This window comes from Delphinapterus leucas, chromosome 19 (assembly GCF_059928025.1).
Source record: "Delphinapterus leucas isolate spDelLeu-1000000601 "Yukka" chromosome 19, BTC_Dleu_Yukka2, whole genome shotgun sequence".
NCBI classification, from domain to species: domain Eukaryota; kingdom Metazoa; phylum Chordata; class Mammalia; order Artiodactyla; family Monodontidae; genus Delphinapterus; species Delphinapterus leucas.
The window spans coordinates 68,599,997-68,626,804 of NC_143147.1; the positions used below are offsets into that span (position 1 = coordinate 68,599,997).

Below are 26,808 nucleotides of genomic sequence, written 5' to 3' on the forward strand. Positions count from 1 at the left end.
ATTTGAAGAGACAGGGGAGAGCTTTTTCTCTCTCTCTCTCTCTCTCTCTCTCCTCCCCAAGAACCAAATCAGCCGGCATCTTGATCTTAGACTTCCCAGCCTCCAGAACTGTGAGAAACAGAGTTCTGTGTGTAAGCCCCCAGTCTGTGGTATTTTGCTATGGCAGCCCAAGCCTGCTAAGAGAGATTCGAGCTAAGTTTGTTTTTTTTTAAATAAATTTATTTATTTGTTTGTTTATGTTTGGCTGCGTTGGGTCTTTGTTGCTGCGCGCGGGCTTTCTCTAGTTGCGGCGAGAGGGGGCTATTCTTCGTTGTGGTGCGCGGGCTTCTCATTGTGGTGGCTTCTCTTGCTGCGGAGCACAGGCCCTAGGTGTGCGGGCTTCAGTAGTTGTGGCACACGGGCTCAGCAGTTGTGGCGCACGGGCTTATTTGCTCCGCTGCATGTGGGATCTTCCCGGACCAGGGCTCGAACCTGTGTCCCTTGCACTGGTGGGTGGACTCTTAACCACTGCGCCACCAGGGAAGTCCTCGAGCTAAGTTTTATCTGAGAACCTCTGCGGCTGAAGCAGGGGCAGAAGTAAGGATAAGACCAAAACTTGGGGGAAAAAAAACGCTTAATTCAGGGAATTCCCTGGCAGTCCAGTGGTCCGGTGGTTAGGACTCTGTGCTCTCACTGCCATGGGCCGGGGTTCGATTCCCCAGTTGGGGAACTAAGATCCCGCAAGCCATGCGGTCGGGCCAAAAAAAAAAAAAAAAAAAAAAAAGCTCAATTCAGTGAAGTAGTTACTTGGCAAATCTGCTTTTTGGAGAATTGACTTTGGGGATGTGATGGCCTGTCTGCAGAAGAATATGTGTCCAGGATTCAGAAGAGTCATTTCCTAGCTGTGTGACTTTGGATAGGTTATGGAATTTCTCTGGGCCTCAGTTTCCCCACTTACCTGAAAAACAGAGCCATAGAAAAGTTCCTCCAACCCAAACCCAACATGAGGATGAAATAACCCAACACGAGTGCCTGCTCCCAATAAGTGCTCAGAGATGTGGACTCTTATCCTCCCCTCTCTCAACTGGCTTGAGGATAAGGAGATAACAAACATGAGAATGCTCTGAAAAAGTACCATATGCAAAGTCAAAGCGTTACTACAATTAATATTAAGCAAAACTGTTCCGGGTTAGACGGTGAGACCAGACGCCCTCCAGCTATTGGCTGACTCTTGGTCGTAACTGTCTGTCAGCATTCTTGGCTGTTGGATTCTGAACCCAGAAAAGGTAAAAGACACAAACACTATGGTTACAACAAGGCCGAAGGGAAAGTGAAGAGTCATCCTGATTTGCATTTTCAAAGCTCCAAACTATAATTCCCGGTCACACAATCCCATGGTTGTCCCTGCTGTTTTGGGAAAACCTGAGCTGGGTCCTTCCGTCCCGGGCAGACTCTGGTGACACCTAGCATGGTCCCTGGAGTACACTGCCTACCAGCAAACCTGGCTTTGGACAGCGTAGCAGTCCGAGGTCAAGATGTAGAGGGGCTGTGAGGGAAAACCGTCCTTTGCTGATGGTGCCAACTGAAAGTGGGAATTACGTAATGCCATTTGCAGCCACATGGATGGACCTAGAGATTGTCATCCTGTGTGAAGTAAGCCAGACAGAGAAAGACAAATACCACATGATATCGCTTATATGCGAAATCTAAAAAAAAAAAGGGGTACAAATGAACTTACCCATAACACAGAAATAGAGTCACATGTGTAGAAAACAAACTTATGGTTACCAGGGTAACAGGGGAAGGGATAAATGGGGAGATTGGGATTGACATATACACACTACTATATATAAAACAGATAACTAATAAGGACCTGCTGCACAGCACCGGGAACTCTACTCAGTACTCTGCAACGGCCTATATGGGAAAAGAGTCCGAAAAAGCACAGATATATGTATATGTATAACAGATTCACTTTGCTGTACCTCTGAAACTAACACAACATTGTAAATCAACTATACTCCCATAAAAATTTTTTTAAAAAGAAAGTGGGAATTACATTTTAATATCAGAAACACCCAAAAGGATTACCTGTCCACGACACTGAGCTAACTGCTCCGACAAGAAAACACCACAACTCTAAGGTGTGAATTCCACGAGGGAAGGGATGTCTATCTGCTTCACACTGTATAATCCGGTTACCCAACCCAGGAAGCGCTCAGCCCATATTTGCCAAATGAGCGCCTCTGACCTGAACCACTACGGCCGAGCCTCCATTCCACCCTGAAAACTCAGCTTCATCTCATCACTTCCCTAAATTCAGATGACCTTTCTCAGTTCCCCTGCCTCTGAGATTCTCACTTGCAAAAGCGCCCTTGCTGACGTGCTGCTTTAGGTGACAATCACATATGTGTCCTCTCTCCTAAACTAGAGTAAACACTTTGAGAGTACGGACCACATCCTCCGAGGTGTGGTTTTGTGGCCTGGGAAACTACTGCATTCGCCAGTGCGCATGAGCGGGCTGTATGAGCAGAGGCTGTCCGGACAGAGGAGCAATGGACGTGGGATGGAAGGATGGACGGATGTTGCCTGTACCCAGCCCCGCCCCAGATCCCTACTAAGCATCTGAGCTCAACACAGAGGCCAGAGCCCTCCACCGACCACAGCAGGGCAGTGTCCCTCCTTGCCTCAAACGCCTAACACAGTCCTGGAGCATCCTTCTAGCTTCTGTGCCTCATCCCGCTAGCCACCTGGAAATGCATGGATGCACTGCTCTGACAGGGTTAAAATAGAAGCTTGACAGTGTGTATTGTTCCAGGGAGCAGCCGGACAGGCTGTGCGTGTTTAGACAAGATGGGGAAAGCTAGCATCTCCCTTTAGGCAAGAAACATAGCAGGAGAGCAGGTTTTCATTCCTTGGACTTTGAGGAACATGATGGGTGGGACGTCAACAATTATCCAAAGGAAGTCTGGTTTGGTGGGGACAAAACCCAGTGGTCCCACACCCAGCACGTTCCAAAACTTCCATGACTCACGACCGTGCCATGAGTCTAATATGACATGTATTTGTTCCTGAAAGCAATGTGATTAAAATTACTTGGTTCCGAGAGTTTTAATTTTTGTTTTGTTCTGTTTTTAGGACTCTTGCAACAGGCTTGAGATCATTTATAGAGGCCTCCTCAAGGCCATTGTTCTCTCATTTTTTTTCTTTATAAGCAGTGAGAAGATGACAAAACTACAGGAGCAGTAAACAATGGAGACAAAAAAGGACAAATGTCAGTGTTAACATCCAAGTAAAAGTTACTCCAGAGTGAACGCAATGCACACAGTGATACATCAACACTGCCCAGAATGGTAACCAGGCGTGAGAGAATTCAGATCACCAGAGGCCCCTGGTACCCTGGGTGGGGAGGTGACCTCCCTGTCCCCGAATCCAGCATACTCTCCCCCCCCCACCACCTTCCTCTCATTCTCTTCATCCTTCACCCCTCCGCCTTGCCAGTGCTTGCAAGAACTTTCCTACCCATTCTAGGCCCACCGAGCTCCATCTTCCTCAATGCCCCCAGCCTCTCACACAGGTTAATTCAGTCAACCTAGCAACACAGCACTAAGCTCCCCACACGACTACCCTCTGAGGGAGGTATTATTATTATTATTATCATCCCCCTTTTGTGGATGAGCAGACTGAGGTGGAGAGAGGTTAATTCGCCCAAGGTGACACAGCTACCAGGGCGGACCTGGGATTCCAAGTCGGGCCTTGGAGTCCATGTTCACATGCATCTTAACATTTATAGCATCTTCCACCAAACCTCTCAATTACACAGCCCCCTCCCTTGCCTTTCACAGTCCAGTGTGGTGACTCTTGGGTTTGTTTTCTCTCTCCAGGGAGAACAGGGAACCACATCTTTCTTGTCCTCATACTAATATGGATCCTCCTCATTGGCCTGCAAATGTTTCTGCTTGGGCTATCCACTAAAAGAATCTGGAAAAACAAAACACCCCTTCTGTATTAACTCAAGCTGCCATAGCAAAATACCACAGACTGGGTGGCTTAAAAAATAGGAATGTATTTTCTCCTGGTTCTGGTGGCCAGAAGTCTGAGATCAGGGTGCCAGCAAGGTCAGGTGCTAGTGAGAGCTCCCTTCCTGGCTTGTAGATGGCTGTCTTCTCACCGCACCCTCACATGGCCTTTCCTCAGTGGGTGCTCACAGAGAGAGACACGGAGAGACAGAGGGATTTCTCTCTCTTCCTCTTCTTATAAGGGCACGAATTCCATCATATGGGCCCCACCCTCATGACCTATCTAACCCTAATTCCTCCCAAAGGCCCCATCTCCAGATACTGTCACATTGCAGGGGGGAGGGGGGAGGGGGAGGGGGAAGGGCTTCAACATCTGAATGGTGAGGGGCACAAACATTCAGCCCCTAAAACCCTCACACAGGGTTAAGTTACCTTCATTGCTTCACCACAATTCTAAATAGCTGCAAAAGTTGTCACTTCAATCGTATCCATAAATGTTGACTTTTACAACAAAACGATTAAACCACGCTTTTCAATGTATCCCATGTCATATAAACACCAGAGCAACTGCAGGATCTTAGTTCCCTGACCAGGGACTGAATCCAGGCCCCAGCAGTGAAAGCGCCGAGTCCTAACCACTGGACCGTCAGGGAATTCCCACCATCATTCATTCAAAAATTACTTGAGAAGAGTTCTCATTAGGTTGGAAATTTTCTATTATCTCTCTCTCTTTTTTTTCAAAACTGTATTTCCATTCTATCTCAATATACTAGACCTTTATGTTCAGAAGTAGTGAATTACCTTATCCTACTTTTCCGGAACACAGACTTTGTGTAGAAATTGAAATTTAATTGCTTATGCTTTGCTCCAAGTGTAAAAAAAAAAAAAAAAATCCCTTCTGGGTCGAGCCACTATCCCTACTACTGTAAGTAATTGTTCAGAATCAAACAACATATATTATCAATTTTGACAAATTATTATTAAGCACAAGGTAACTTTCTTGGAAATGCATCTTTAACAAGATGCACTTGGGAGATGGGACATATTGACTTGAAGAAAGGAGCTTTCCCTGACATAATATTTTGACCTTCCCCCCAGAGGTGTTTACAGCTAGAGCAGGGCACCCTAGTGAGATCTTGGCTCTGACTAAGCAAGAGAAGGCCCACCAGGCAGGAATAAAGGAACAACGGGCCTGCCCCATGCTGGATTCTCAGACAAATCAGCTTCAGGAAAGAGCTGATGTTCTGAAAAGTGATTCCCCCCAAACTGTGCCTCAGAACAGATCTTCCCATTGGGAAATCTTCAAATTCTCCCCAAAACATGCATTTCTGTTTCCCTCAAACCATCAGATGTCAGGGTTGGGGGAAATCCTGTAAACCTCAAGATAAACCCAGCACCTCCACCTCGAGAGTCAGGATTCCTAGAGGGAAGAGTCTGTGAAGTTCCGTGCTGTCCGGAGAAACAGATATTAACGTTTTAAAGCGAGAGTTTGGGTTCATCGAATACTCATGGTAAGACAGGCACGAGGTGCCGAGACAGGGAAGGAGGAGAGCGGGCGGTGGGCAGGCTGTCCAGGCCTCCCTACGAGCCCCTCCAGGGCTCCCCCTCTTCCTTGGCTGCTCTCAAGACCCAGCCCTTAGAAGCGGGCTTATACTTCCCTGAGCTCCAGACAAGATTCCTTTCAGTCTACTTAGCCCAAGTTGAAGTTCTCACGGGCTGGTAAATGCAGGGAGCTTATTTGCAAGCCAGGGTCATATCTGCCTAGCAACCCAACATGCAGACTAGAAGGACTCGGAATGTCGACAGAGACCCAGCAGGCCAAGTCTGCACAAAGGAATCTGTTCTCATGCAAATGAGCCAAAACAGGAGGGCTAGAAAAGAGACAGCAGTGGGGACAGCTCTCGGGAGCCAATGCATTTCCAGAGATGTTGTGGGACTTTCTAAAGGCATCATTATAGCCTTGCCCCCTGTAAACGAAGGGCCCTAGGGGCTCTGCCGCCACTTGGGTTGCAACAGACACAACAGAAGAGGCTAAGAGGGGCGCTGAACCCTGAACTTAATTTCCTGATTTTTCTGGTTCTGTACTCCAGGTTCTAAAGGTCCTTTTGTTCATATTTAGAACTAAACAGAGTTAGTTTTGTTTTTCTTTTTTTTTTGGGGGGGGGTAATTGATTAGCATGGTAATGCAGTGCTTTCCCTCCTTTGCTTTCCCTGGAAGAGAGAGAAAAACAGGGGTTTTCACACTTGGTCTCACTAGGATTCAGGGAACAAGGTGAAGCCAGCCTCTAATCATGGTGGGCAAATGTCACCAGTTTGTGGCTGGCAAGACTGGACAGGGGTTGGGTTTCCGGACACCTTTTGCTGTTATCCGAGCACAGGTGGCAAATGTTATACTTGGAAGCGCTCTCAGTTGCAAAAAGAGCCAGTGTGTCTAAACCTTGGGGAAAATCCCTTCCGTGCTCTGTGCCTCAACTTTTCTCATCTGTAAAATGGAGATGAGTGTCAACTGTAGAAGGTTGCTGATGGGCTTAAAATTAGATCACATGAACCACACCTAATACAGGGAACAAAGCAAAAGTGAAAAAAAAATACTAATAGGTATAATTAATATTAACAAAATAGCATTACATTATTATTGTTATCATCATTACAGTCATATGCTCCTCCAACAGCTAGCCATCTCACCTGGTCATACACTCAGATGTGACCTTCCCAAACGTTCATTCACCCCTAGGGCTTTCTGCATTATTTGCCTAATTTTTAAAACCAAGAAGCTGAAGCACCAAGATCTTTGGTGACTTGCTTGGAGTCACTCAGCTATAGTTAATGGGCTGCACCCCTAGGTTCCTAAGCAGGTCTCAACACAGTATGTGCTGTGTCATGTTAAATATGACATTTCCACACTCAGCAGGGACAGGTCCCAAGGCACCGTAAGGTCCTAAACTATATTTACAGGCATTCCTATTTTAGCATCAAGTGCTTTCATGCCGGTGGTTAAAGTCACATTCTAAATTTCATAACGTGTGGAGTCCTGGAAGAACAGCTCGAAAAAGGACCGCGTGCAGGATGTGTGCTGCAGTCAGCTGTTGGACTTGGAAAGCCACAAACAGCAGTAACAGTAAGAGCTACTGGCTAGTGAGGGCGTACCATACATAACGCCAGTCGCTGTGATCCGTCCTTCACCGGCATCATCAATTAGATCCTTTGATTCTGGGAATATCATGATTGTCCCCAGGAAGCTAGGTCACTCGGGCAAAGTTGCGAAGCTCATCAGTGGCCCCCGGCTGTACCGTCCCGGTCGTAAGCAGGCACTCTGCGCCAACACACCTGCTCCCCGAACCCACGCCAGAGCTTGTTAACAGCACAAAATGGCACTTAACCCAGTAGACCCGATGCCAAAATCACGGGAGAAATCAGGCAGCGACCGCAAAGGGCTTTTTATTACGATTCAGACCGCCGACTCCTCCCGGTGGCGACCCTAGGTACACGCACCCCCAAAGTAGGCTCTCCCGAGTTTCTCACATCAGAAGCACATTCTGCGAACCCAATGCAGGGAGCGGCTGGTGCCAGAGTCGGCAGGGGGACGCGGAGAATAAGGCATTCTGCTTCCGAGCAGTTCTCAAAGAGGCTCTGGGGACGTGAGGTGGACACCAGGCGGCCGAGTCTGTGCCCCCGCGGGCTCCGAAACGCCTGGGACCCAACACACGGCTTTGTCCCCGTGACGAGCTCCTTACTGAGGTTCCCGAGCATCATCTGCTGAGCCCCCTGTGACCCTGGGGTCCGGGACTCAGGGATGAGGGGCACGCAACCCCTCGACGTCCGGGTCCCTCGCCCACCGGAGCTCCCCGCGAGTTCTGCGGCCTGGCACCTGTGTGGACGTCGCCTCCCGCTTGGCGGGGAGGATGCGCGCGCGCCCCGGGCCGGGGATGCTGACTCAGCCCGGCTGCTCGCCCACATCCCTCGCGCGCAACGCGATGCTGTCGCTTCTGCAGCAAAGGGGGGAAAGCAAAGCGCCCGTGACGGCCGGCCGCGAGCTTCCGGGGGCCCGCACACCGCCCCCCCAGGGGAACCGCTGGGGTGCGCGAGTTGACGAAATCGGGGGAAGCGGGCATGAGAGGACGAACTCGGGGTCCGCGGCGCCGCGCGCGCAGCTCACACCCGAACTGGAAGGAACCTGTTCTGCCCGGGGCGGGCGCGGAGCCGCCGCAGCCGGGAGCCCAAGCCCTCCGGGCGCGGGCGGGGCCGGCGGGAAGGGAGGCGGCCCGGGGACCCCGCACGTCCGGCCGAACGTGTCCGCAGAGTGGGTGCCGGCGCGCCCCGCTTACAGTGCGGCCGAGCGCCGGGGTCCGGTCGGGCCAGGCGCGCCAGGATGCGCGGGGCCGGGGCGGGTGGGGGGCGGCCCCGCGGGACCCCACGGCCGGTCTGGGGTCTGGCACGGCGACGCCGTTACCTTCCGTGACCCACGGCCCCGGCCCTGGGCGGGCGCGGGCCCGGCACGGCCTCGTCCACGTGGGCCGGCGCGCGCACGCCGGGCCGGCCCCCTCCTTGGCGGCGCTCCGCGCTCGCAGCACATGGTCGGCGGCGCGCCCCCGAGGCCGGCGGAGACCGGCTGCAGCCGGTATAGGATAAGCGATAGGCAGCGACGCGGGGCCGGGGCGCGGGCGGCGGCACGCACGGCTCGGCGCGGCGCGGCGCGGCGCGGGCGGCGGGGAGGGGGGCGGGGGGCGCGGCGCGGGGGCCCGAGGCGCGGGAGCGGGCGGGGGGCCGGAGCCGGGCGCGGCGGGGCGGGCGCCCGGGGCTCGCCCGCCGGAGCCAACTTGCCCTAGGCTCGGGCCCACGCCCTAAGGGGTTAATCCTCTCTCGTGTTCCCGAGCGGCTTATAAGGAGGGGGCGGCCTGGCCTCCGCCTTATTGGGAGCCTTTTGGGGTTTATTCTCTTCCCTTCTAACTTGGTGAGTTGGTTTTATCATTTTACATGTTTAAAAGTTTGATGGTGGGGTGTGGGTGGGTTTTTTCTTAAGCTATGTTGGGAGCTTTTGGGGGCTGGTGGTGGGGGAGGCTGGAGGGAGGAAGAGGAAACCACTTAACTGCTTAACATTTTGGAGAGGTTATTCCCCCAAATCTTCTCTGACAGTTGGGAATGCCCGGGGCCACCGGGATGGCGCGCTCTCACCGTTTCGGGCAGCCGAGAGTTGCCTGTCGGTGGCCCGGGTACAGTCGGTGTCCGGAAAACACCTAAAGGCAGGTTTGGCCTTTGGGTGTCCCCCGGCCCAGGTGAGGGCCCCCAGGCTGTAGGGCGAGGGGGGCGCCGCGCTGAGCTCCCTGCACGGATTTTCCGCATGAAGTTGCCCGCGCGTCACAGGAGCGAAATGTCAGAGGTACCGTCCCCAGGCTCGCGCGCGCGCGCAGGGCGGCCCCGCAGACAGCGCCAGGGAAAGCGGGGTTCCCGGCCTCCCCCCGCCTGACACACGCACCCGGGGCGGCCGACGGGGAGGCAGGCATGTCCCCGCCGAGAGCAGCTCGTCCACCTTGACCGTCAGGGCTGTCAGCTGGTCCCGCTCAACTTCCAAGGTTCCCAGGGCTGCCAACCACGGGAAAGCGCCCGGGTAGCTGAGCGGCGCTGTAGCCAGGGAGGATGGTTTTGCAGAGGAAATGGGTTATTTCCTTCTGCTTCTTTTTTTTTCTTGTTTAAACCAGACCGCCACACTCTACCACAGACAGATGATAGAAGTTTGTTAGGTGGCATGTAACATGTCACCAAACACGGGGGGCGTCAGTCTTAGAGAAAAGCTCCCCGGAGCCAACCGGGGAAGAGCAAGCAATGACACCTTGTCATCCTGGAAGCTGGTTTTGTTTGCAGTTATAGACACACCGTGCCAGCTCTTTCTCAAAGGAGACGGTTTCTACCTTGGGAATGGGATTTCTCGGTAATCTTACTATTTTGCAAAGCATACTAAGTGGATTGGGTGGAGGGTCTTGTTTGCAAAAACAGTCCCAAGTGCTATGCAGAGATCTCTAAGTGATGCATCTCCCCATGTCCAAGCACCAGTCCCTGTCATGGGGGGGGGGGCGATCAATAATACCTCCTGCCTGCCTGGTGGATACAGAAATACCTCTTCTCCTCATTAAGAGTGTCCAAGATAGTTCCAGTATGTAAATAAACAGTGCAGCCAAGTGGAAAAGCTCCTTCTCTATGAGAACCACCAACCCTGAGTTTTCCTTCTGTGGTTTCCCAAAAAGGACTTTCCTCGGTGGAACTCCTGAGGACGACACTTAAATTAGGGGATAGTATTCTACATCACGATCTTGTAAAAGGGGGTGAATCGGTGCTCTCCAGGGATTCAGAGCAGCTGAGGCTGCCGTCCAGGTTAGGTTTGGGGGTTTTGTTGTTTTTTTTTAAAATAGAGAATTGAAGTGAGCCTCACCTAAATACAGACTGGTTTTGACAACTAGGGCTGGAAACAACTTGTCAAAAGCTGTTCTCCAGGCTACGCCTTTAAGAAGAATGGAGATTGGCAGTGGCTCGCTGAGGCTTTGTTCACACCAGCCACACCAGCAGCTGCCACCGCTGCCCATCCAGAGCCTGCATTTTGAACTTTGCTCTGATCTGACCCTGGACTGGCACCCTGATGGTCTATCATAGTCCAATATTTTGCATTCTTCATGCCTCCAGGGGACAGCTTTTCTCAAGAAGTCAAATCGCAGTTGAGAGTCCCAGCTATAGCAGATTTCCAAGCCTTGGCAGAATTCTCATTTATTTAAGATTAGACAACCAAATGCTCACAGGAAATTACTCCAAACCACCCAGTGCATTTTGTCCGTTCTGCTTCCTTTGGGAGAACATTTGGAGGAAGGCGACATGGCTGCCAGGAACCCCCGTTCAGAATCGTAGCATTTTACCCTCCAGACCTCTGTGTCTCACCCCTGCTTTTAGAGGATGAAACTTAGGAACAAAGTCATTTCCCCATGAGCATGCGGCCAGTTAATGGTAAATAGAAATTCAACAAATAACGCACGAGGGCCTCACAGAGACAGACCTGTGGACCTTGCGTCAAAGGACTCAAAAATTAATTGAGAAAGATGAAAGGGTAACTTGGAGCAAGTGGGGGTCAAAGGCCATCAGAGAAATGTAGATTTTTAGGGCAGGAAGAGATCTGAGATCGCCTCCGTCTAGTTCAACTCCCTTGTTCACCTCTTGACACTGAAAATCAAGGAGCAAGGTGATTCTCCCAAGGCCGTGGGGTCGCTCCTCGCTCGGCTCTATCCCCCACACAGTAAGCGAATATCCCATCCCATCCCATCAGAGAAATTCACATGCCCGTAAAACCAAAACATTATTTCCATGTTCTGGAATCCTTAGAGCCTTTGAAGCCACAGGCCTTTCTTTCTCTCTTTCGTTTGTAGAGGCCAACCCGTTTGTTAAGCCAGTCGTCCTGCTGAGGGGATGGTAGAAAGGAAAGAGTCCAGGGGAAGGATTGATTATGCAAGCAGAGACTTCCTCACTTGATGACTGGGCTTTAGGAGGCTAGAGCCGTGCATTGCTTCAGGAGTGCCCCAAGACGCATGCTTTGTTTAGTGAACTTTTATTGAGCACATACTATGTGCCAGGCACACGGCCAGGCACTGGGTCTGGAAAGAGCTGCCGACTGCCCTGTGTGCAAGGCGTCCTCAACCGTATGTTACAGAAACCAGGTTATTCTATTATCATTCTGCACTGTGATCTTCAAAGCTCAATATACCAGGGCATAGGATGCTTTAGGATGATGAAGGCGTAAACTTGGGAGTATCAGTGGGTTCTGGGGTGTCATCTTTCTTTTACGATGATCCCAGGAAAACAATAAAAAAGCTGTCCTCCCCAAACCTAAGAATGCAGGTGAGAGTTATATTTGGATCTAGCTTCAGGGGAGTAGCCCAGATGTAAAGTTTAAAGAAACAAAGGAATTGAACACCCAGAAGGAGCTCAGAGAGTAAACAGAAGGAAAGCAGTCGGACAGCCGCCGTCTTCGAGCCGACTGTCCTAGATCAGATGTAGCCAACGTCCGGCTCCTTTACACCCACGTCTGTAAGAACCATCTGGCACTTGCACTTTCCTCCCGGCTCCCAGGTCGCCTTGGGCCACTAGGTTTCACCTGAGCAATCAGGTGGTTGAGAACTCAGTGCTGAATAACAGAAGTGTCAGCTGCCAAAGCTGGGGGAGCTTTAAGGGTTCCCAAAGCCAACCTCTTATTTGACGAGTGAGGCACTCTGGCCCAGAGAGGTGCAGTGACTTTCTCCAGGTCACACAGTGACGCGGTGAAAGAGTCCTCACAACCTCTACAGGAAACGCCCCCTCCCTGGCCTTCAGAATGCTGTTCTGCATCCTGATACAGCGGGGCCCCGGGGAGACAGGAGATCAGATGCTGGACCATTTCGGTCCAGTCCCTTCCCCTCTCTGGGGGTCGGCTTCCCCATTTTGCAAAATGAGTGGGATTTTACAAAGAGGAGATGGACCCAGATGGGCTCCAAATCCCATTTTGGTTGTAACATTCTGTAATTCTAACTCCACCCACCCCGGGGCCTCCAGCCCCACCCATCTTGCACATTCAAACCACCAACGGCAACAGGCAAAGAAAGAGAGAGATGGGCACCCATCACCAGAACTGAAGCGCTGGCCTCGCCCAGAGCCTTCCCATAGTAGGTAACCTCGTCTTTCTACAAAAACTGCAGTCTAGTCTTGACCCTCTGAAATGCAACCCAACCAAAAGGTTCTGCACCTTGGTCCTGCAGTGCTTTTAGGCTAGAGAGGGCTTCTGTTTGTCTCTCTGGGGCCTTTATCCATTTTAGCCCAATGTGTTTTTATTCAAGTTGGCCCCGAGCCCTCTCTTAAAATGCTAAGATCTTATGGGCACCCTTCGTGCCAACGTGGCCTTGGACTTAGTCGCCACTGCTTGTCAGAAATGTCCTGAGCTCCGGGAGGACGTGGCTGAATGGTTTTAAGGTGTGATGGGATTTCAGTCTTAAGGTCCCTTATCATTATCACCAACAAACAATCTCATCCGTGGAGGCAGAGGCCATCTCTGTATTGTCACTGTCGCCCCTAGCATAGGCCCTGGCACCCAGCAGTTACTTTGTTGGAAAGAATTAATTAAAGCTGTGTGCAAGGTACCTGGGCGGGGGAAGGGATGCAAAGAGAAATAGGCCCCAGATTTGTTTTCCGTGAGCTTACAATTTAACTGAGCAAATAAGGTAAATGCATACAAGTAGACAGTAGCCCATTATTAAAGGGCGCCTGTCAGGTGAAGAGAGCTCCTTAGGTCGAGTGGATCAGAGGAAGCCTTATGCGGCAGGAGGATGTGATGAAGCGGGCCCTTGCGGCGCCAGCTGTAGGGGGGCCTCCAGCCTGGGGAAGGGGCGCGCCACAGGCAAGGTGGCTGGGGAGTCAAGCAACAGAACAGGAAGAACTAAGGCTGCTGAGATCCGTGGGGGGCAGGGGCTTCCAATTAGGAAGGACTTAAAGTCAAGCTGATCTCCTGGATTTTGTCCTTCAGAAAGAGGAAAGCCACTGAAAAAGTCCGAGCAGAAAAATGTCATGACGATGAGGCATTTCAGAAAGATTAATCATACCAGACAGTTGAAAGACCAGTAAAGGAGTCTCGGGCTTCCAAGGCGAAGCTCAAAGGAGTGGCCCAGTAGGGGGGGCGAGACGGGAGGGGGACCTGAGCTGTGGACTCCCCCCCGCACTGCCCCTCCTTCCCTCCTACCCCGCTCCCTAGGGCTGAACACGGTTCCAAAGCCAACACTGGCATGTACTTTTTTTTTTTTTTCCTTCTCAATCTTAAGCCCACTACCGTTGTCAGCTCCTCTGCCCCAGGTGCCTCATCTTGGGAGCAGACTTTGAAAGTCTTAACGGAGGAGGGGGACTTGGGAAAACCTCAGCTGCTGGAGGGCTCGGGGTTCCCATGTTAAATCAGCTGCTTTCCATGTTGGGAACATGAATGACAAACTGGTCTGTAATTGTTAACCCTACACCCAGAGCCGCTTAAGTGCTCTTCCCACCTTTGCCCTCAGCTCTCAGGCATGCCACATTGACACACATCAAAATGCAGAGGCCTTTGCTGCAGGGAGCACAGCGTCTTAAAGCATCTTATGCCCTATTTATGCAACCAAATAGCCAACAGTAAGAGAGTAATAAGTGGGTATATAGTCCTTTCAGAGTACTAGGCTACCATGCTATCAATAGGCTGAACAATATGAAATTAGGTCAGATTTGCTGCTTTGTAAGAGTCTCAGAGCAAATTCCGAATACTGGATTCCCGTAGCAGAAACTGGGAAGTCTACTGTCTAGATGAGGTTTTGTCCTGTTATTTCTCAATTGCTCTCCATTTTCAATAAAACCTGCCTTCGTATGTGAACGTGACAACTCGCGGCTAGGCCATGCACGCATCCTGAAAATTCACCTGGCTACAACTGCATAGTTACAGAGAATTCTTAAACTCAAGGTGCGTTGCCATTAAGAGCGCACAGACCACAGACTCATTTGTTATTTATAGGTATTAATTTTTAGTTGGGTTAAAAACACACATGACTGTTTCAAAGTGTATGTAATTGCAGAGGTTTTGAAAATGTCTGCGTTTTATGTGCTCGAGCCTGCCGCGGAAGACTTAAACGACCCTGCCTCCAGTGTTAAATATAGTTTCCCCTTAGTGGTGATACGGCACAGGGATCTGATGTTCTGATGTTTGTTGCAACCTGAATGGAAAAGCATAGCAAGGTCAGGAGTAATTTGGTTTAAGTTCCCTGGCTGTCCAGACCCCACAAATTGGTAGTGCCGTATTTGGTCACTATATCCTAGAGTACTGGTCCTGCGTGGAAAAATTCCATTTCTCATACACCACGTGGCGACCGACTTTGAGGACCTCATTCATGCTAAACCAACACCAAGAAGACAGAATCCCCAAATTTTAATTTGCAGTCACATTCCGTTCACATAGGTACAGCCATATGGGACCCCAGACCATAATCAGAATGTTGCTGAGTAGGAGGTAGGATGGTCTGAATGACCAGGGGCACCAAGCAGAGATGCAGGATTTCTCCAGCACTTAGCTGCCCCTGCAAAGTGGCCTCTGAGCCTCTCTTTGCCGAGGCTTCATTTCTGATCCACATTCCTTACAGTCAATTCAGTCTTCCTTTACCTAACTTGTCTTCAGGTTCAAGGTCTCCACTGATCCTTGGTCTGGTGGCCATTCTTTGTCCTCCAAAGTGCCTCTAAATATTCTGCCCAGGCTCTTTATGTTTTTTTTGGTTAGTTTTTCCATTTAACTGCCATAGCTTGGAAGTCTGCCTTCCCAAAATCTTTCGCGGCTCCATATAGTTCATTAGATAGATAAGACGGATAGATGATAGATGACAGAGACAGATAACGATAGATATAAATGTGATGAGAGATAAAAGATGACATAGATGTATAGATAGATAGATACTATTCTTCAGAGACTTCATACTAACCTCACATGATTTAAATATTCATCAACCTAAGAAATGTAGTGAGTAGTTCTTATCTGTTGAGTGTTAGAATCGTCCACCCTCATGCCATTGCTGGTCTAATTTTTTTTTTTTTAACTTTTTCTTTTAGATTAAGAATGACCCAAAAGAAATCACAGCTTTGTTCCAGAGCCAATGTTTATACTCAAGTGCCTGATGGAGGATGGGGCTGGGTGGTAGCTGTTTCTTTTTTCTTCGTTGAAGTCTTCACCTATGGCATCATCAAGTCATTTGGTGTCTTCTTCAATGACTTAATGGACAGTTTTGATGAATCCAATAGCAGGATCTCATGGATAATATCCATTTGTGTGTTTGTCTTAACATTTACAGGTTAGTACATCTTCCAGCTTAAGCGCTACATAAGCATATGCCTCTTTCAGTCTGCCTAATTATGTAAGAGGCGCTGAAGGAAAAAGTCTACTTGCCAGACTTGACTGCCTTCATTTAATGCACACGTATTAAACGCCTACTGTATGCACTCTCTTAGGATACTGCAGATTATTTTGAGGACAATAGCAAACCCCGGTTCAATGGGAATGTGGTCATTTCCTAAAGAAGCATTAAAAGTTCTTGGCATCCTGGGTCCTGGTCTCGTAAAAACATGCTGAGGAAACAGGTTGGGAACATGAAAATGTGACTACATGAAGGAGAAAGAAGGAAGGTGTAAAAGGGTATATGGGAAAACTACCCATATTGCCCAGAGAGGATATTCTGAATTCCAAACACCTGTTTCCCTAAAGGACTTCACTGGCTAATCGGTCTGCCCAGCTCCCAGATCCAACAGCATCAGATGAATGGGACTGTAGTATAATTCCTTACATACTCATTTTCACTTGGTCCCATTCAGACCTAATTCAGCACATCTCTGAGGTCTCATGACTGTTCATCCATCTGTCAGGGGCCGCGCCAGGGTCGTCTGAGAAAGCAAGGCCGTTGAACTTACCGCGGACAGTTAACGGGGCTGAACTTCAGCTTCCCTAACTTTACCCTAATATCCTGTCACGGAACCATTGCCTCTGAAGTTTTCTAAGCCTGTCTTTAAAGGTACTTAGTTTTCAGCCCTATACTGTCTCACAAAGGTAGCTCCATTGTTCTTTGCTACCGAGTAAAGTCAGAATTTCTCCCGTTAGCCCTGATACCCTCTCCTACACGGTTCATGGAAGTACTTCTAGTTCCGGTTTGAGTATTAAGATACTTAATTTCTTAATTGGCAGGATGTTTACTTTCTTGGAAAGATAACTTACATGAATTAGAACCAAAATTTTACATTTGGTAACCAAAATAAAACGAAAATCCCAAAGCTGAACTTTTAGCCGTTTTCTAACCAAAGATAATATAGTCAACAAGAAGTTTCCAGCTAATACTATTATACCAGAAGATAATTGTTCTTCATGCTGTTATTCCAGTCATTAATGCCTTGAGTCTACACACTGCCTAAAAATGATCCTAGTGATTCCATTATTTGCTATATTAATATATTAGTTTACATTCAACTCACATAATAGGTATGCACCAACCCCAACAAAATTTACTCCTTTTTTAGCTCTTTCTATCCAGCATGTACGATGTTGTTCTTCCTCCCCCCAACTCTGGAGGGTTCCCTTATCTCATTGTACTCAAGGCGGTATCAGTGGGAGCCTAAGTAGCATCTAACTAGGAAGCTCATCTTCCAGATTTAAATGTCCCAGAGGATTCAGAGCACAGAAGCTACGCCAACTGTAATTCATCAGCCACTTTGAACTATCTGTCCCATAGCTAGCCTCCTTTTGGTATGCATAACAGAATTCACCATACTTTCATACCATTTGCAAAAAAGTCAAATGGAACTTAGCTGGAATTTGACCCTAACCGGAGCCTTTTAAAAAAGAATCCAAAGCAGTGAGTATAGAAAAAAAAAAAAAAAAGTGCCTCGTACAATCATAGGAAAAGCCCATTTTTATTACAGAATAACAAATTTAATGCATATCCAATTTTATAGGGGCTCCTGGTGAGTCAAAATCTTTCATCGGAGACAAAAGATATGTTTTATACTATGACTCTTGATTTCTCTTCAAGAAGCCCCCAAAATATATTGTCCAGCTTGTGCAAATAGTAAAATAAGTCCTGAACTGACTTAAGGAACCATTGCACAAAATGTATACTGTATCTTACATCATCACCTCCATGTTAAAGGCTTAAAAGATGGAATCTTACCACAGACTCACGTACACAGAGAACAAATGTGTGGTTCCCGAGGGGGAGGGGGAGGGAGAGGGATGGGGTGGGTGGATGGGGTGAGCAGGTGCCAGTGAGTGTATACCGGATGGAGAAACACCAAGGCCCCACTGTGTAGCACAGGGAACTGCATTCTACATCCTGGGATAAACCGTACGGGAAAAGAATAGTTTTAAAACACGAGTGTATATACATGTACGTATCACTGAATCACTCGGCCGTACGCCTGAAACTAACACAACGTGGTAAACCAACTACACTTCACTAAACGTTAGAAAACGTAAAATTAAACAAGACGGAATCTTAGGGTATATGTAGAGCTGATTCACTCTGTTATACAGCAGAAACTAACACACCATTGTAAAGCAATTAAACTCCAATAAAGATGCTAAAAAAATTTTTAAAAGAAGGAGTCCTAGGGAGGCTAAGGCTTTTTCGCCTCTGGGAGCTGAGACCCTGTTTTGCTCTTGCTGCAGCTCCTGTGTCCACCGTCCTGAGCATTGGGTTTGGACACCGTCTGGTGGTGATGGTCGGGGGGCTGCTGGTCAGCGTGGGCATGGTGATCGCCTCCTTCTCACAGAAGGTCTACCACATGTACATTGCCATCGGCATCATCTCTGGTAAGTGCTTCTCCTGGGCTCGCTCATTCTCCAGAGACTTAGCTTCTAGAACAATGCCGGGGGGAGGGGGGGCGGGTAGGGAATCAAATCCAAAGTGTGTTTCTTTCTCCCTTTCTCTCTTTTCTTTAAAATTAATAATGTCCCAGATCAGTGGTTTTGAACTGGTCTGTATGGGCTCCAGGGTGTTCCCCTGGGAACCTCTCCTCAATCAATGCCCAAGACTTTTTGTCTGATTTTTTTTTTTTTTTAATATTTACCAATGAGAAAGAGAACTTCTCTTTTGTGATAGTTTGCAGCCCAAAGACATCATTTTCACAACGTTTGCGTTTCTTTAGCTGAGATTTCCCAAGTCAGGCTGTGAGGACCCTGAGCTGTAGGGGAGGGTCTGTGCCGGACTTATTCTTCGGGGTCTGAGAAAAATTTTTCCCTTTCAAAACACTTTAAATCTTTTCATATGTTTCTACACATACCAAAACTCATTTATTTCCAAATAGAAGTCTTAAATAAAAACTATATTCGATAAGAGTTCTGTCCACTGTGGATTATATAAATTGGGGGGAAAAACATTGCAGAAAAGTACGGAAAAAAACCAGAGAACAGGTTTTTTTTTTTAACTCCTAGCTTTCCAAAACAGCTCTTGCAGTTTCTCCAGACCTCTGACGAAACCTGTTTTGTTTTTTTTTTGCTACAGCACTATTTTCCAGAATGAATTTCTGGGCTCCCAGAACTTATCATTTTAAATATGAACACAAAACCCCCAGATCTTTGAATGCATTCTTCTGGCATCAATGAGGATGTGGTCCTTTCTATCGTTTTTGACTTTCCATCACAGGTCTGGGATACTGCTTTAGCTTTCTCCCAACTGTCACCATTCTGTCACAGTACTTTGACAGAAGACGCTCTGTGGTCACGGCTGTTGCTTCTACAGGAGAATGTTTCGCTATGTTTGCTTTTGCACCAGGTAAGTGGACAACTACAGTCTACGTGTTCACGTGAACTAGCTCTTCTTGCTACACTGACTCTTGCCAACCGTCAGTTAATAGACTGACAGCTTCGACTGCGTGCAGAAGGAGAGGTTAATTGTCTTCTCTTCTCCAGCACAGTTTCAGGATCTGTCTTCCCTAACCCCGATTTTAGGAATTCAAACATTTTCATACTGGTCCAAGTTTACATAAATAGGAATATACAATGGCACATATTCAGTGGTAAGGCTTGAAACAGCCATTCCAAAATACATGATTTAATGATTTCGGATTGTTCCTATTATTCTATTTCTCTCCTTGGTCAAAAGAGCCATATTCAATGCGGATTTAAACTGTGCTAGTAAAGTCCCTTTCGTGAATGGTGTGTGGATAATCTCACAGGGAGTTTTTTTTTTTTTTTTTGCGGTACGCGGGCCTCTCACTGTTGTGGCCCTCTCCCGTTGCGGAGCACAGGCTCAGTGGCCATGGCTCACAGGCCCAGCCGCCCCGTGGCACGTGGGATCTTCCTGGACCGGGGCACGAACCCGCGTCCCCTGCATGGGCAGGTGGACCCCCAACCATTGCGCCACCAGGGAAGCCCTCACAGGGAGATTTTTATCCCTGGTTTATTTCCCTGTCTTAACGAGAACCTGTGAATTTCAGTAGCCAGTGGTAGACAAATCACCTTAGAGACTTAGATTAACCTCTTACTCTGCCATTTCTTGGTGAATGTGTCAGTGGATCATGGCGGATTTGTTCAAAGGAGATACATGTAGTAGTATTTAGGGGTGACGTGTCTTATCTGAAGCTTTTCAGATAGTTCAGAAAAATTAATGTATGCTTGCCTATAAATAGGCAGACAGAGAAAAATGTTAGCTGTTGAAATTTGCTGAAGTGTGGGCAGGCAGATAGGTATCATTCTTCGCACTTTTCTGTCCGTTTGAAATTTTTCAGAACAAAACACTGAGGGGAGAATCAGTGGCCTGTGAACGCCCTGAAGGTAGAAACTGCATCTTGGTTGGCTTTGTTCCCTAGCCCATCCCTGGCACCTGGTAGGCAGGCACTCGAGGAATGCTGAGTTGGAGCAAAGAAGAGCAGACCGATCATTGCCAGAGGAGGGTCAAGCACTTTGAAATACCCAAGCCTGAAAGATTTTGCAATTCTGAGTTTCCCATATTAACAGGGGGAGAAGAGGTGTGAGCAAAGCATGCTACGACAGTAAATGGAGACCCCGTGCCCTGGAATTCGGGGCTGTCTTGCTAAGCTGATCTTCTTTCTCGGGAACCAACTTACCATGTCTCTTATACCTGACCGTCAGCTCTCAGAGAATGAGAATCTAGTGAAATGAAATTCTAATGAACATCATTTCACCTCTGTGGGATGATGACGGAAATTCCTGAAGGTCTCGTGGGGCCTGCATTATCCTCTTGTAACTATGGGTCCTGAAGCCCCCTTTGGCCTGACACCACCCAACCCCCAGAGGACCCCAGCCAGGGCCCAGTCCCCCCCTCCAGGCTGCCTCTGGGCTGGCAGGAAGGTAGTTAGAACGTTCCACAAAGCAAGCGGAGAACTGTAGCAATACTGCACAGGACCGTACTGTATCCACACAGTAACTGTCTTAATTCCAGGATAATCCTATGAGCTTTTAGATACTTCGTTTATCCTCTCCTTCATCTGTTACTACTAAGGGTTGAAGGAGTGGATGGAGAACGATCTAGCTCAGAGGGTGGAAATTCTGTCTTGAAGAGGCCAGAGGGGAAATATTTCAGGCGTCACGGGCCAAGTCCTTGTGGGATCCACTCCTCTCTGTGGTGACAGCACAGAAGCAGCCGTAGACGACATTAAAGAATGATCTCGGCTGTGTTCTAGTCAAGGTTTATCATCCAGTAACAGGCAGCGGGTTGGATTTGGCCCGCAGACGGCTGTCTGCCGAACCTCGATGTGGGTCACGGACTTGGTTCATCTCGAGTCTCTGCCTGGCGGAAGGCACCCACCAGAGGTCTCTCAGAGGCCTGGGCTGAAAATGTGTATCTCTGCTCATCCTTATGCACCTTCCTCCTTCTCGAGTCCTAAAAGCCCCCAAAACCTAGAAGAAAAGGGTAGTGCCTGTCGACCGCATTCGCACGGCCAAGTAACTTTTGTTTACCTGTTTCCTGGTCTGCGTTTCTTCTCGCTCCCCCCCACCCCCGCCCCCAGTCTTGAGTTGGTTTCTGACCTTGGCTTTTCTTTCTCCTTCGCTCCTGCCCACCCAAGCCATCACGGCCCTGAAGGAGACCATCGGCTGGAGGTACAGCCTCCTCTTCGTGGGTCTCCTGCAGCTCAACCTCGTGGTCTGCGGGGCGCTGCTCAGACCTATCATCATCAGAGGACCCGGGACCCCCAAAACCACCGCCCACGAAAGTCGGAAAGAAGTGCAATACATGCTTGAGAACGAGAAAACCCGCACCTCGATAGATTCCATTGACTCAGGAGTAGAACTAACTACCTCACCTAAAAACGTGCCTGGTCACACGACAGTAGAGCTCGAGCCCAAGGCCGACCTGCAGCAGATCCTGGGCCAGCCCGGCTCCAAGCCCGGCTGCCAGAAGGCCCCGCTGCTGGACTTCTCCGTTTTGAAAGAGAAAAGTTTTATCTGCTACGCGTTTTTTGGTCTCTTCGTCACCCTGGGGTTCTTCGCCCCGTCCTTGTACATCATTCCCTTGGGCCTCAGTCTGGGCCTGGACCGGGACCGCGCTGCTTTCTTATTATCAGCGATGGCGATCGCAGAAGTGTTCGGGAGGATCGGGGCTGGGCTGGTCCTGAACAGAGAGCCCATCCGCAAGATCTACATCGAGCTCATCTGTGTCGTCTTACTGACCGTGTCCCTGTTTGCCTTTACTTTTGCCACTGAATTCTGGGGTCTCATGTCCTGTAGTGTATTTTCCGGGATTATGGTTGGGACGGTGGCGGGGACCCACATCCCGCTGCTCGCTGAGGACGACGTCGTGGGAATCGAGAAGATGTCTTCAGCGGCTGGCGTCTATGTCTTCTTCCAGAGCATCGCAGGACTGGCTGGACCGCCACTTGCAGGTAAGTTAAATACACAAAGTAAAACCCTTGTCTGCTATCCTTTTACAATATTTTACTTTTCCACGATGGTCTATCCCAGGATATTGAATATAGTTCCCTGTGCTCTACAGTAGCAGCTTGTTGTTTATTCACCCTGTATCTAATAGTTTGCACCTGCTAACCCCAAACTCCCACTCCATCCCTCCGTCATCCCCCTCCCCCTTGGCAACCACAAGTCTGTGAGTCTGTTTCTGTTTCGTAGATGAGTTCATCTGTGTCACAGTTTAGGTTCCACCTGTAGTATACTGTCCTTTTATTAATAGTGCCAGCTTCCTATTCAAGTCGAATGGAAAATAAAACTGTTGATTTTTATACTTGCAGAGAATTTTAGAGGTGTCGGGATAGAGGTTACCCGAGCCACCTCTCTTGACTTAAATATGAGGAAAGTGAAAGCCAGAGAATGTCAGCGTACAGCCCAATGGTAAATCAGTGACCAAGTCAGGATTAGAACCTGGGTCTGCAGCCCAAGCTGCACGGGCTTTTTCTACCAGTTGGCCTTGAAAAATGCTCGCAGCGGGGGCGGGGAACGCTTGGATTTCTGACCTCATTACCCTCTGACTTTTGGGATAACAGAACTAAGGGTCTTCTGTAAGCCAGCTTCCCGTCTAGGGAGGGGTTTTAGGGAACTGAACCTAGAACAGCACTCTGCAGAGCACTTCACTAATCACTACAGAGTATTTCCCTGTCGGAAGGACATGGCTTTGTTTTACATGTTAGCCCTGAAATAAGTCCTTGAGGTTATTGTGATTAGAAATCTTACCCCATGTGAAAAGATACCTGAAGTGAACTCGAGTGAAAATAAAAGAGCTCTTTCCTCTTAGGAGAGGATGTCAGCTTTCCAAAGGAGTGGGCATCTCACCATTCCCAAGTTTCAGATCAGCCCACAAAGAACATCTGAGTGACAGAATTTTCTCAGGTGCTAAGTAGGTTGTACGTTTGTCTACATCTTCTCTCCCGTCTAGAAAAGACTCCTACCTTCCACGTGCTTTTTTCTTAAAAACAAACAAACAAAAAACAGACAAAACAAGGAAGGCAAAGAGCCTGAGAAGTGGCTGAGTTTGGGGGAGCCTGGGGGGGGGTCTTTGTGGCTAATGTGCTGACGCTCCCGCAGGGCTTCTGGTGGACCAGAGCAAGATCTACAGCAGAGCCTTCTACTCCTGCGCGGCTGGGATGCTTGTGGCCGCTGTGTGCCTCGCCCTCGTGAGACCCTGTAAAAGGGGGCTGTGCCGCCGTCCCCAAGCCGGGGAAGGGAAGGCCGAGAGTCACCGTGGGAAAGCTTTACAAGACATCCCAGAAGACTTTCTTGAAATGGACCTGGGGAAGACTGAGCACAGAGCTCCTATGAAAACGGAGCCCGTGTGACACGCTTGTCATTCACACCAGCCTCCCTGGGGGCTGGAGAGGGTGGGGGACAGGGGACCCAGGGCAGCAGAGATGTGGACCACCCACCCACTTTCCAGACTACACTCTAAAGGGAATGTATGCGTGAACACCACTACCAACATCCTTTTTTTTCTTGTAAGTTTTCCTTTTCGCTTGTTTTTTAAGCCAAAACAAAAACCACCGAACACCCTTTCCGTACATCACCCTGGCTGTATTCAGTAGCAATACGAAGATACACAGGACTCTCGGGTTCGCATTCCGGTTTTAAAAGAGTGACATGAATTGGCAAAGTGGTTTTAAGAGCTCTCACATGTGATAAACTACTATCTTGGAAAAGGACATCTGGCCGAGGCCACTGCAATGAAATTGGCCATTACAAAAAAAAAAAAAAAAAAAACTTACATCATTTAAAACATTTCTCATTTTCAGAAATATGAACAAATTGTTTAAAACCCTTTGAAAAATACTGAGGTCTCCATTAACAAATTAGGGCCTCTGAATTTTCCACATAGTTCATGGAAATGAAGTACAGTTTGAGACCAAACATTTGGCTAGTAAACGGAAATTTTTAAAATATATGTAACTTGAACTTCATAAATGTGAAGATGACCACTTTTTTATGGCCAGTCACTACCAGAAGCATTTCGATACAGAACACACAGCACAGCATTCAAAAATGTGTTTCCTATTGCTTTTAATTATTCAGAAATATGTGATTGTAGTGTCTTTAATTTAAACCGCTATTTATTATTAAGTTATTCTAGAATGAATAAAGAAATCAAAAGAAAGAAAATCTGAGACATAAGCAGAATTTCTGCCCCCTTTCTGCAATCCTTTACATGCCTCAAAGAATACTTCTTAACTCGTAAAGTGACTCTCGTAAAAGGCCAAGTTTAAGGATTCTTCAGTTTGATTAACGACAACGTGCGTCATTTCAAGGGGGGGACGACGATGAGTAGCAAATCGCCTTAGCTTTTTTAAATGATTTGTTTTATCACCTAAGAATACTTGAGGATCTTCTTTGATCAGAATTATATTTCATTGAATTGTTGAAGCATTTCTGATTTTTTTTTTTAATCTCACCGTTGAAGCATTTCTGTATTTCACGTGGGACAGCAGAGACATTTATTTTACCATCATGAGTTATATCATATAAACCCTGATTGCTCTACGTTACCAGAGTTATCGGGTTAACTGGTCACTGGGTTTTTTTTGGAGTTACATTACATGTATAGTATTTCTCATGTGCACATTTTTCTGTAAAAGGGCAAGTATGAGGGTAACAGGTTGGCTACGTACTCATAATGTCCTGAATCTCACTCTACAGGTGATGGTCAGTACCGCTGCTCCATCTTTATTCATTTACTGTTAATTTATGACAACTCAGGGGGAAAAAAAATATAACAAGCCTAGTTTGGTTACAGGTACACACAAGCTTGAATATTTCTCTGCACTGAAATGAAAGTGGCATAGTTCATCACCACCTGCTACGTTTCTGTACAGTGTTTGATCAGCCATAGAAATAGGACAATCTGTAAAACTTTGGGGAGGGGCTGGGGAGGAAATGACAACGTGTCTGTCAAAAACAGACGCACCTAGAACAAGCTGGATGTAGCAAATCTCTGTCACTACCAGAGAAGGACTTGGAGCTTGTGGCACTTTTGCAGACTTCATGACTTCAGCACTTTACAGTCTTTTTTACTATGAATGTTCAATACAACTTAATATTTATATCTGGTTTCAGAGCGATCTGCTTAAGACGTCCATTCTGTTAATTGCATGGAAAATAAAATGTATGCCGGTTTCAGTATGTCAGTAATCAAGGTTTTAAATATTTGGCAGAAAATGAAAACAGGATTGCTGATTTGTTCTGTATTCTGTGACATTCTGGTACTTCTAGATTTGCAATAAATGTATGGCTTTTTTATTTAAAGAAAGTGACTCGGTTTTTTATTGACTCCTTGGCGTTCATTGTTGGATCCAGTTAAAGTTATAAAAACTCAAGGAAGATTCATGTCAAATAACGTTTTTAAAAGCTTTTGTGCAAAATCTTTTAACTGCACTAGAGACACATAAACGTTTCCAAGACGTGTTAGTTGAACATCATTATTTCATAAATGAAAAATAAATGAATGGGGACTTCCCTGGTGGTCCAATGGTTAAGACTCCACACTCCCAATGCAGTGGGGCACGGGTTCGATCTCTGGTTGGGGAACTAAGATCCCACATGCCACACAGCATGGCAAAACATTAAAAAATAAATGAATGAAATGATATCCTGGTGGCCACAGAGAGATAGCTCAGCCTATCAAAAGTAATAAGTGAAAATAGTTAAGACTAACCATACGTAGTTACAGAACAGGCCTAAGAACTGCTCTAACCTGTAAGTAAACAGCACGGACTTTCCATGCCAGGGGTCTGCAAAATCTTTTTCTGTAAAGGTCCAGATAGTAACTATTTAAGGCTTTGCATGCCACACAGGCTTGGTCACAACTATTCAGCTCTGCCTCTGTAGGGCACAAACAGCCATAGACAAAATGTAAATGAATGAGCATGGCTGTCTCAATAAAAGTTTATTTTTGGATACTGAAATTTGAATTCCATAAAATTTTCACACACTATGAAATATTGTTGATTTTTTTCAGCCACACAAAAATGTAAAAATCATTATTAGTTTGCAGGCGGTCAAGAAAAGTCGGCAGTGAACTGGATTTGGCCTGTGGGCCCCACTGATCAGACAGGTACCACCAGTAGCAAAACTGTAAACTAGCTGTCCTGACTGATGGGAAAGGATCATCGTGGCCAAAGTGACCCTTAGATCACAGGTGCCAAAGATAGGAAAGATCAAACAGCTGCTAGCACATTATCAGGTTTCATTGCCTGTGATTAAAGAGATTTGGCTTCCGCGTTACTGACGAAATAATTTCACTACAAATGTAGACCACTTCCCTTCCCAAAATAAAATCATTCCAGTTGTAAAAATGAGACAAGATCATGTGTTCTT

General features: G+C 47.7%; 2 protein-coding genes across 11 annotated transcripts in view; one reads left to right on the forward strand and one right to left on the reverse strand.

Moving 5' to 3' along the window:
• ARSG (arylsulfatase G) overlaps positions 1-26,808 on the reverse strand; it is a 123,371-nt gene that overhangs the window by 81,292 nt on the left and 15,271 nt on the right. For 2 of the 3 annotated variants that reach the window (XM_089901726.1, XM_089901724.1), the window contains exon 1: positions 9,472-10,069. The exons of the other annotated variant lie outside the window; for it this stretch is intronic. The gene's annotated coding sequence lies outside the window, so the exon portion shown is untranslated. Of the gene's footprint in view, positions 1-9,471; positions 10,070-26,808 lie in introns of those variants that run through there. 3 annotated transcript variants of the gene reach the window in all.
• On the forward strand, positions 8,137-25,757 carry SLC16A6 (solute carrier family 16 member 6). 8 transcript variants are annotated; one of them, XM_089901721.1, is made up of 7 exons: positions 8,760-8,949; positions 14,408-14,475; positions 15,609-15,847; positions 18,208-18,351; positions 19,184-19,312; positions 21,567-22,382; positions 23,533-25,757. In XM_089901721.1, exons 3-7 carry the CDS (start codon positions 15,616-15,618, stop codon positions 23,781-23,783), a joined length of 1,572 nt encoding a protein of 523 aa, XP_089757847.1. In that variant the 5' UTR covers positions 8,760-8,949; positions 14,408-14,475; positions 15,609-15,615; the 3' UTR covers positions 23,784-25,757. The 8 variants fall into 8 exon arrangements, with proteins under 8 accessions (XP_089757845.1, XP_089757846.1, XP_089757844.1 ...); XM_089901719.1 differs by lacking the exons at positions 8,760-8,949; positions 14,408-14,475; positions 23,533-25,757 and adding exons at positions 8,137-8,616; positions 23,243-23,374; XM_089901720.1 differs by lacking the exons at positions 8,760-8,949; positions 14,408-14,475; positions 23,533-25,757 and adding exons at positions 8,142-8,616; positions 23,384-23,484.